The sequence below is a fragment of the Urtica dioica genome, chromosome 6 (assembly GCF_054948205.1).
Source record: "Urtica dioica subsp. dioica isolate 48M chromosome 6, U.dioica_male_clone48M_v1_H2, whole genome shotgun sequence".
Lineage (NCBI taxonomy): Eukaryota > Viridiplantae > Streptophyta > Magnoliopsida > Rosales > Urticaceae > Urtica > Urtica dioica.
In genome coordinates, this window is record NC_142761.1 from 8,653,969 (window position 1) to 8,665,292 (window position 11,324).

General features: G+C 35.9%; 1 protein-coding gene across 1 annotated transcript; it reads right to left on the bottom strand.

The window, feature by feature from the left end:
- Positions 1–5,785: 5,785 nt before the first annotated feature.
- LOC149393280 (uncharacterized) lies at positions 5,786–7,375 on the bottom strand. The gene is made up of 3 exons (XM_089617965.1): positions 7,214–7,375; positions 6,821–7,109; positions 5,786–5,820 (listed from the first exon to the last, which is right to left on the bottom strand). The coding sequence occupies exons 1-3, from the start codon at positions 7,373–7,375 to the stop codon at positions 5,786–5,788; spliced, it is 486 nt and encodes a 161-aa protein (XP_089474091.1).
- Positions 7,376–11,324: the final 3,949 nt, after the last annotated feature.

Genomic DNA, 11,324 nt, shown 5'->3' on the forward strand with positions numbered 1-11,324 from the left:
CTTGCATCAACATCCTCATCATCATCATCATCATCATCATCATCACCATCCTCTTCATCACCATTTGAAACATCTTCATCATCATCAGCATCCACTTCATGGTCTGGCAGCTCAAAATCATTCACTTTGAAGATAGTATCGTACCATGCAGCTTGGGGGTTAGGGGTTTTGAAACAAAGGTCGGATGCGAACCATGATCCACTGCCCTTCTTGCATTTGGACCGAGAGTTGCATCAACGATATTTTTTTCATGGAGTCACACACAACGAAATCCTCAACTTCGAGGGGCCACAATTCTCTAACACAAATATTGTCACACTAGCGTCCGATGCCAAAATGAGAAGAGGCATTGGTCTTCTAGTCCATATATACGCGGCTTCAAGTTTCAAATCATATAACGATTCCTAAACACAAAAAGCTTCGTACGTAGCGATTAATGGCTGCGACTAAATTACATGTTTTGACAGTGCACAAAGTTTGAATCACGGTTCATTAGTATATTCTCATTTCGTACCTTTGTTTACCCAAATACCATAAAATAAATAGCGCATATATTAATGCTTGAACTTTTTAAGAAGCTAAAAATATAAATTGGATAAAAAAAAAAGACAAATCTGAGCGAGACAACATACAAGTTCGAATTGATATTCAAAAGTTCAAAACTGTAAGATAATAAGTTCAAAATGTTTGCAGCTACTACGGACTTAAAAGTTCAGTGTCAAAAGTTTGAAATGTTTGAGATTAATACTAAAATCTTCGAAGTTACAGATCAAGACTTTGAAGTTATTTATGGAAAAACCTGACGAACACAATTTTTTTTCTTCGAGAAATCAAATTGTTTTCTTACAAAATTAAATCGCGTTAGTGATCGAAACTTACCAATTTTTCTTCTCTCAAGTGCCTAACAACATAGGAGGCCCGATAAGCTTTCTACTTGGGAAACGATGGCAACAAGACAATGGCATGCGACGACGAATGGGGTGGGTTCGGCCAAGAGCTGTTCGTGAGTGAATGGCGTGGGATTTTTTGTTCAAGCATGAAGAAGCAAAGAAGGGAAGAGCGTGAGGTGAAGAGAGAGAATAGATAAATAAGGGAAAGAAGATAATTTTAATTTAAGGGTAATTTGGACTATTCTGGGGCCAAAGACTTGTTTTCCTATAGAGTCCAAAGTATTACTTGGTTTTCAAATGTGATGCTACTTTAAGCTTGAAAACTCAAATTTCCCCATTATATAAATATTAGTGTAGGATGTATTGTTAATTAATCCCTCATTTATTTTTTCAATCTTTTCAATTGAAGTAAGACATCTATGTAAAATCACTGGAACCTCACCTCCTTCATTTACTTTTATGATATATCAAAAGTTATCTTATTATGGAATGAGATATACCAGAAGTTAAAGCTGCTAATTGGGCTAGGTCGGGCTGTCTAGCCCTTTTTTCAAGCCCGAGAGGGCACGGGCCCAGGCCCAAATCCTTTTATTGGAGAGGAAAAAGAAAGACAGTATCTGAGAGAGAGAGAGTAGTATTGTATATTAATTATTGATGATGTGAGTAAAAGGTATTTTTATATTGCTTCTCCGTAAAGGGGAAAAAAAAAAAGGTTGTAGAAAAGAGAGCCAAATGAAAAAAAAAAAAATAAAGAACAAGAAAATGATAAACTCTTGATGAAAATTCGAGGTGATTTTGCTACTTATATATATGTAAATTTTAATGGATTTGTTAACGGAGTCGGCTTTCCTTAAATAAGTAAATAATCATCTCTTTTCTGTTTTTTTTTTCCTTCCTGAGTTGGAGGATATATGAAAATTATATTCCTTGACAAAATTAAGGTGGGGTTGGTAATAATCTCTCATAGACTTTTCAACCATCTTCTTATCAGAATTGCAACTCGTGATCATGTCTCAATAGTACGGTGGTCCTACGAAGGGATAAGAAAATCCGATAATGTCCAAATCTTAAGCCAATAGTATGAATTTCCGAAAAGGCACGTTGGTACATTTTGTTCTTCTTGCTTCCCACGCACTCCAGAATCCAGAATTGGGAAACGATAATCACATTGATAACTGTTTGGGTGACATAAAAAAAATGAAGGGAATCAACAAACAAACAGGTGGGACTATCAAGTATTCTCCAAAGTAGGGTGGTCCAATTTATTTCTCTTTATGCCATTGTCAGTTTCACTTACGTTAGCGCTATGTAATGTGCTACATCACATTTCTATATCACTTGTCATTTTGGAGTGACAAGGAAATATAAGCATCCTCGAAGTATGACTTTTTGTATCTTCCTTCCATTTTTATTGGGACTGTGCAATGCAACTTTAAAGAAAAAAAAACACACACAATAAATGCAAGAGCTAATTAGTGTTGTGGAATGAAGAAAGTATGAACCAATTGTCAGCGCACAACGACCGGCTTAATCTTACGAGAACTGAACACATAGATTTGAGGCTCTAGTAGTTAGTGATAGGTCTAAATATAAATAGAATAATAAAATTCGAGATTTTGATAGAAATATACTAAATTCAGTGAAAAGAACGGTATTGGTTGATTGGTGGATGAATTTTGGAATATGTATAGCTTGATTCATGCGCCGGATATTGTTAATTTAATTGAGGTACTCGAGATAGCTATGAAAACTGTGAGAAACGTGTGTTTTGTTATTATTTTCAGTCTGTACATGTACATATATATAGCTAAATATTCACTGCAGGTTTGTTACGTGAATCATGCTAAAGAATAGGAAACTGAACAAAAATATTTACCAGAATAAATTAGAGGATAATATCTAACAGAACTAACTCCTAATAACAAGCTAATTATTTTAACTACTGTGGTGTTGGTCAGCTCCGCAATACTTGTGCGCCAATACCCCCCGTCAAGTTAGAGCGGGAGTTGAGATGTCAATGACGCCCAACTTGGGAAGAAATCGTTGAAAAGCGTCGACTCCAAGCGGCTTTGTGAAAATGTCAGCTAATTGATCAAAAGAACGTAAATAACATGGAGAAATAAGACCAGTTCCAATTTTTTCGCGAACGAAATGGCAGTCGATTTCGATGTGCTTAGTTCGTTCATGAAAAACTGGGTTTTCGGCGATATGAATCGCTGCCTGATTGTCGCAGTGAACAGAGATTGGACAAGGATGTGGAATACCAAGGTCTTTGAGAAGAGAATGCAACCATTGTAACTCAGCGGTAAGAGCCGCGATGGCACGATATTCTGCCTCTGTAGATGAACGAGAGACTGTCGGTTGTTTCTTAGTTTTCCACGAAATTGGGCTAGATCCTAGCATTGTAAAGTAGCCCATTGTCGAACGTCTAGTAAGTGGACAACGTGCCCAATCGGAGTCAGAATAACCGCTTAAGGAAACAGAACTTGAAGCGGAAAGTAGTAAACCTTTTCCCACTGACCCTTTTAGGTAGCGGAGAACACGGTTCGCAGCGTCAAGATGGGTGGAACTTGGAGCTTGCATAAACTGACTGAGAGTGTTGACAGCATACTGAATATCCGGTCTCGTTACAGTAAGGTATAAGAGACGACCGATGAGACGTCGATAGATTGATGGGTCAGTAAGCGGCTCACCATCACTAGGTAACAAATTAAGGTGTTGCTCTATAGGAAACGATGATGGTCGAGCGCCTAACATGCCAGAATCACGTAAAATGTCAAGAGTATATTTGCGTTGACATAAAAATATTCCTTGTTTGGAACGCGAAACTTCAATACCAAGAAAATAACGAAGCGGGCCAAGATTTTTAAGAGAAAAAGATTGCGAAAGAAAAACCTTGATATCAGATATAGCATCTTCATTATTACCAGTTATGATAATATCATCAACATACACGAGAATGAAAAGAGAAACATCGGCGGTGATAAATGTGAATAGACTATAATCTGAAATTGATTGATGGAATCCTCGCTGAATGAGTGTTGATGAGAATTTGGAGAACCATTGACGCGATGCCTGTTTAAGACCATAAATAGACTTATGAAGTTTACAGACTCGGTTGTCACCCTTTTTGGAGAATCCGGGGGGAAGTTTCATATAGACTTCTTCATCAAGGTCACCTTGAAGGAAAGCATTGTTTATATCAAGTTGATGTAGAGACCAATTTCGTATCGATGCAATAGATAGAAGAAGACGAACAGTGACAAGTTTAGCCACAGGTGCAAAAGTGTCGTGATAATCAATTCCTTCGACTTGAGTGTATCCTTTTGCGACCAAGCGTGCTTTATGTCGTTCAATGGAACCATCGGGACAATACTTGATCTTATAAACCCATTTACACCCGATAGCAACTTTGTCATTGGGTAGCGAACATAAAGACCAAGTATGATTTGATTCCAGAGCGTTGATTTCTTTTGCCATGGCATCATGCCAATGAGAAGATTTCATGGCTTGAAGAAATGAACTTGGTTCATCATTTTCAATGATGTTGCTCAAAAAGGCACGATGCATAGGATTTATTTTAGCTAATGAAAAATATGTAGCTAATGGAAATGCAGTGGATGAAGAAATATTATTACAAATGTAGTCCTTTAGATAAGGCGGAGAGCGACGAGAACGTGGTGCTAACTCGGGAAGAGGAGATGATACTTGAGTAGGGGCAGAAAGGAATGAGTCATCCATTGTGGTTGAAGGAAGTGAATCCGAGGCGTTATGGGTATCAGATTCACGAGTCGATGGCAATGGGTCAGAACAATCCTTATCAAGGGCCGTGATTGTGATTGGTGAAGATGAATGTTTTACATCGTGGTACGGGAATATTTTTTCGTTGAAAATAACATCCCGTGATACGTAAATTTTCCGAGTTGTGGGGTCATACACACGGTACCCTTTTTGACCATAGGGATAACCAACAAAAATTCCAGCTTTAGCACGATCATCAAATTTATGATGAATATTCATATTTTTGGTGAAACATAAACACCCAAAAACGCGCAAATTAGACAAAGAAGGATTTTTTTCAAATAGAATGTGATGAGGTGATTTGAAATTAAGAATTGGTGATGGAAGTTTATTTATAAGGTATGTTGCAGTGAGAATGCATTCACCCCAAAAGGAAAGAGGTAAATTTGCCTGAAATCGCAAGGCTCGAGCTACATCAAGTAAATGACGATGTTTTCGCTCAACGATCCCGTTTTGTTGGGGAGTCGCAACACAACTTCGTTGATGTATAATTCCATTTTCATGGAACCAAGTTTGAAGTTGCTTGGAAAGGAATTCGGTTCCATTATCAGAACGAACAATTTGTAATTGTGGAAGGAAAATACCACCACTGCCTGAATTGATGTGTGCAATTTTGGTGTTAAATTGACGATGTATTTGATTAAAAAAATTGAGTTAACATGTGAAAAGTGTCAGATTTATTTTTCATTAAATAAATCCAAGTGGATCGAGAATGATCATCAACAATGGTTAGGAAAAATCGCGAACCATTATTAGACGGAACCGAAAATGGTCCCCATATGTCAACATGTATTAGAGAAAAGCAATGAGAAGCTTGAGAGGTACTACGAGGAAAAGGAAGTCGAGATTGTTTTGCACGTGGACAAATATCGCAAGAGAAGTTTTTATTTGCATAAATATGAGGAAAATCCTTCAGAATAAAATCCAAACGTGGTTTGGATGGATGACCAAGGCGGGAGTGCCATAAGTCATATTTATTACAACCTTTGAATGAAAGTGCAGAATTAGAAAATGCAGAATTAGAACCAACAGAATGAGAAACAATAGAATTTGTGATAACTTCATCTTGCAGAAAGAAAAGTCCATGTCGTTCTCTACCCCGACCAATCGTCGTCTTCGATGTTCGGTCCTGAAAAAGACATTTAGAAGAAGAGAAAATTACATCACAATTAGTTGACTTTGTTAATTGCGAGACTGATAACAGATTAAATTTAAATGATGGGATGTAAAACACATCAGTGAGAATCAATGATTTTGAACAATGGACAGTGCCAATATGTGTAATAAGAGCTTTTGTTCCATCAGGTAATTGGACAAAAATATGTTTATTTACCGGTGAACATTTTGAGAAAAAGGAAAGTGATGAACATATATGATTTGAAGCACCGGAATCGATGATCCAAGTAGATGATATACGAGTAAAGGCATTACCTGCTAAGTGTACAGATGGTTCATCTTATTCTTCTTTGCTGAGGAGTGCAAGAAGCTTGGAATATTGCTCAGAGGATAACTGGCTTGCGACAAACGCCGATGATGATTCAGACTTTGTGACTTGTTTATTGGGAAACCCGTGAATTTGATAACACTTGGCACGTGTGTGACCGTGCTTGTTACAGTGATCACAGTACGGTCGAGGACGTTTGCCGGTGAAGCGAGAGGATGACGACGAGGACGACCATGGCTGTTTGGACGATGTGTGGAACGCAGCCGAGTCGATAGTTGGTGTGGACTTAATGTTGAACTCTTGTTGCTTCTCTTCTTGGCGAATCAAATTATAAATTCGCTGAATAGAACCCGTTGGCCTACCCGCCAAATTTATGGGTGCGACTAGTCGCACCCAATGGCTTTCGCGCGGACTTTTTCGCACATTTTTTCTGACTTATGGGTGCGAATATGGGTGCGAATATCCGCACCTAAAAGTCGCACCTAAAAATCATGACCTTCGGGTGCGACTAGTCGCACCCATGACCTTTAGGTGCGAACTTTCGGGTGCGACTTTGTCGCACCTAAAGTCCCACCTAAAGGTATCAATGGGTGCGACTTTCGACCTTTGGGTGCGAAAAAAGTCGCACCCAATGCTGTTTTTTGTACTAGTGTGAGAAGGACTTGGCTACGAATGGCCGAAAAACTATCATGAAGCCCTTGTAGAAACTCCATGGCACGATCTTGATTTTGTTGATCGGCGATGATTTTTGCGTTGCCGCAGATGCACGGTGGGAATGGAGTAATGGATGTGAGCTCATCCCATAAGGATTTGAGTTGAGTGAAGTAAAGAGAAACGGAGAGTCCCTCTTGTTTGAGTTTTGAAATTGACTGTTTCAGCTGGTATATTTTGGGATCATTGGATTGAGAAAATCGGTCGTAGAGATCGGACCATATTTGAGCTGCAGATTCAGCATAGAGAATGCTGGGACGTATCTGAGACAGAATTTAGAATCCAGCTGCTCACTAAATCATTGCAGCGTTCCCAGCGTTCAATCTCAGGCTCAGTGGCGGGTTTTGGAAGAGATCCATTCACAAACCCGACCTTGTTTTTTAGCCCGGAGAGCCATGGTGATGGCTCGATTCCATGTACCATAATTATCACCCGTTAGAAGAGGCGTAACGAGGATGGTAGAAGGACTATCAAAATGATGTATAGCATAAGGAAGAGAAATAGCAGAAGTCGGCGGAGTGACCGACATCGGATCAGCGGAAACGTTCTCAGAAGACATACCAAAAAAAAAAAATTGATGAACGAGCAGATAAGGAGATTGTTTCACTGCTGCTCTGATACCATATGAAAACTGAGAAACGTGTGTTTTGTTATTATTTTCAGTCTGTACATGTACATATATATAGCTAAATATTCACTGCAGGTTTGTTACGTGAATCATGCTAAAGAATAGGAAACTGAACAAAAATATCTACCAGAATAAATTAGAGGATAATATCTAACAAAACTAACTCCTAATAACAAGCTAATTATTTTAACTACTGTGGTGTTGGTCAGCTACGCAATACTTGTGCGCCAATAATAGCTGAGCTAATCCTTTGAGCAAGACCGGCCTAAATTAATATATTACTTTTAAGCAAGAGTAAAAAAAAATTAGAGATTTTTAAGTATATGTTAAAAAAAATAGATATAGTAGTTTATTTTCTAAAAAAAAATGAATTTTTTTTAGTTTTTTTTTTTAATAAAAATAGTTGTAGTCACGTTCCTATAGGATGTACTATTACCACATCTCTTAGAAAAGACAAACAATGATCACGTTTATTCTCAATTATATATGTACTGCATGATAATAATTTTGTCATTTTATTTTCAATGAAGATATTTATGAGCATATGCAGATTTTATTTTTAGAAGACTAATTTTTTTTTTTCAAGCATCGTTTGTAAATCGATCTATATAAGTTTTACTCCCTTTAATGGGTTAATCTAGTTTTATTTTATTTTTTACTTCTGCTCAGAACCAAGAATTACATCAATGGTCCAAACTCCAAAGCTCCAACAAATACGAAGTAAAAATCGAGAGCTCTTGTACAAATTTATATCTCTCCAAATAATAATTATTATTATTATTTTTAATGGATTGTATCAGTACCTCTAATCTAAAGTGGCTGATAATCATATGCACTAGCTAGTGTATCACAGGCCACAGCAATACCATAATTGAATAAAAGATAAATATATATTTCCTCAGCTTGGAAAAATATATCAACATCCACTAGGAGTAGTGGTATGTCATGTATATAGATTCTATACAACAATGTCTCTAAGAAAAAAAAAAAAAAAAAAAAAAAAAAAAAGTTAATAGTGCAAAAACCACACATCCAACAATGTCTCGGGAAAAAAAAAAAAAAAAAAAAGTATCAATAATGCATACACCACAGATCTTATAAGTTATAACCATAATATATAGATTAATTTATAGTACGTCGTTGACACATTGGATCTTGTAAACATATAGATATTAAATTACCCTATTTTTTGAACGGTATATATATTTGCGCCTTATAGAAGGATTGAAATTTCGCGGAAATTGAATGGAAACTAAAGTTTTAGAGAGTCTTGATATCGATTTGTAAAAAAAACTGTACATTTTCTTGAAAACCGTGGTAAACCGGGGAAAAACCGGTCCAGTTTTTGGTTTGGGAAACCCAACTTCGTTAAGTAGTTTTTTTTTCAAAAAATCATGGTATTTAGGAGGAAACCAGGACCAAAATAAAAAAAACGTCAAGAAGTTTTAGGAGTTTGTTCCGCTCGATTGAAGACGATTTGTCATTGTTTCCCGTCAAATCCCAGGGATTCCTGCCTTTTTCCGGCAGTCTGCAGGCGACTCTTCCCTACGTCCAGACGGAAAGCGAGCGTGGAGAATATTAAGTATTCAAATCCTGATAGACTTCAAACATTGATGAAATGTAGTGTTTTTTTATGAAATTTCTTGTGAGTTTTTTATAATTCAGTTCAATTTCTTAGTTTCTAACTTGATTAATAGTATTAATCAAAGTTTGTATCCGAATGTTTTTTCATTTTTTTTTTGCCAAATCCGAAAATAGAGTTTTGATTTGAATGCGTTTTTGGATCTTTTGTTATATTAGTAGTGGATTATGAATGTTTATGTATTTACTTAGTTTTTAACATGAATATTATCATTATTATGATTTATTATCCAAATTTGTATAATTTATTTGTTAAATTCGAGTTTAATATAATTTTAAATAAATGTTTTGGTGTTAATATTTGATAATATAGTGTTGGCATTTGGTTTATCATTATGTTGAAACATTTGAATTATGGCTTGTATTATAATGAAGATATTGCATTCTATTTCAATTTTTATCCTATGTTATATATTATTTTTTATAAATATTTGTTCACTGGATTTCTCTCGGTAAATACGGTATTTGAAGGTATTCTTCGATGGTAGTGGTAATTTCAACAGCACAGTTTACCATTTATTTTTCTATATATCATTGGCGTATCATGGTACACCATCAAAATCCGAGACTCGAAACGATAACGGTATTTCAATCATTGACCTCAAAACAAGTATGTTTCTAAATTATACTCCTTTTTAATATAAAATTTTATGTAAATGTTAGATATTGTTAAGAAAAATATAGAAAAATCATATGAATTAAGTCACGTGAAACATACAAATTGCTAATTAGCCAACGTTTCAACATTGTTTAAAAAATAGCCATTATTTAACACGTTCCATTTTTAATAATATTCACATTTACAATTTAACCTTTATGAAATTCTCGGCCAAAAATACTTAATAGCCAAGATTTCATATAATTTTAAATAACAATTTTGTAATCATTGACTATTTAAACAAAAAAAAACATTATAACAAATATTAAATAGATACGTGTAGATATATATATTGTTAAGAATATTGCCCACTAGAAGATGATGATTACTAAATAAGATAAGAAGTTACATTATTAGCATCATATGATTAGTGGGTTGAGGTCTGATATCATTCAAAATCAATAAACAACTATCATCCATAGTCTCCGTATCAAACTGAATCGCATGCTGAGCATACGAGATCGGGCGGTGAACTAAAACTTTGTCGATGACTGATATGCACCTGGAAAGCCTTATCTAAAGTCATATATGTGGAGCATGAGTGGGGGTTGATCACTCAGAGGGAGAATTATACACTTGCAGAAGGTGTACGACCTGTAAAAGCTTTGGTTTGGATAGATGCGTCGTTTAAAGGCCGTTACAATGCACTGTCTGAGGCCGCTTATGATGGTCACAATGACGCTTGATCTAATATCCTGAAGTAATCATGGACTTCTAGATCATGTTACCGGCTTCTTTGACTCATTACATTAAAGGCTAGTAAGACGCTGATCAAATAGGTGTCTTGGGAATTCAGCCTTCCTGAAAGAAGGCAAATGTTCTCTCACCTAAGGGTTGATTCCAGAACCGATTGATTGTGCACACTTACGAAGTTAGCTTATGTTCGGTTGAATCTTTGCTTGGGAAACAACGATGCTTTAGGGCTTATATGTAACGAGAAAAGTATAACGGAAAAAAAATGACCTATCTTGATACGGGCAGAACCTCGAGGGTCATGATCACGTACTGACTAAATCAGTGGACACTCGTTACGATGAGTAAATATAATTCTAGTATTAAAGAAGGGTTTAGTCTTGGATTATACGGTGGAGTATTGAAAGAGACTAGACAATTCGATTTGAAAAGAAAAAAAGGAAGGTTGTGTTTGGTAGTTAACTCAAAAAGTTTTTGTTTTCTGTTTTCTAATTTTTTTTGTTGTACTGAAAAACTGTTTTGTAGTTGTTTTCAAAAAGCTGTTTGGTACAGTTTTCATTTTTATTTTTGAGAAAGTGAAAAAACTGAAAAAAGTGTTTGGTAGTTTTGTTTGTTTATTCATCCAAATTGTATTTGGTTTTTTCATTTTATTTTTTAAGTCTTATCGTAATAAATTTTTGTAAATGTTTTACAAAAGCTCTTTGCTAGCAGCTCACATTTCTTTCCCTTTTCCAACTCAGAAAGTGTTTTTTTTTTTAAAAAAACCTCAGAATAGTTCAGAGCTTTTATTCATCAATGGCGGTTGTTGCTCTCACATAGCCATAAAATAATCTTGCAGACCTTCAAATCCACGAAATA

Bases quoted from the DNA above. Each gene is read 5' to 3' on its own strand.
- LOC149393280 (XM_089617965.1), bottom strand. From the start codon at position 7,375: ATGTCGGTCACTCCGCCGACTTCTGCTATTTCTCTTCCTTATGCTATA. The intron at 7,110-7,213 runs GTTTGTGAATGG...ATTCTGTCTCAG, and splicing joins GGGCTAAAAAACAAGGTCGG to ATACGTCCCAGCATTCTCTA. The intron at 5,821-6,820 runs GTTTTTCGGCCA...TGTCTTTTTCAG, and splicing joins TCTACAAGGGCTTCATGATA to GACCGAACATCGAAGACGAC.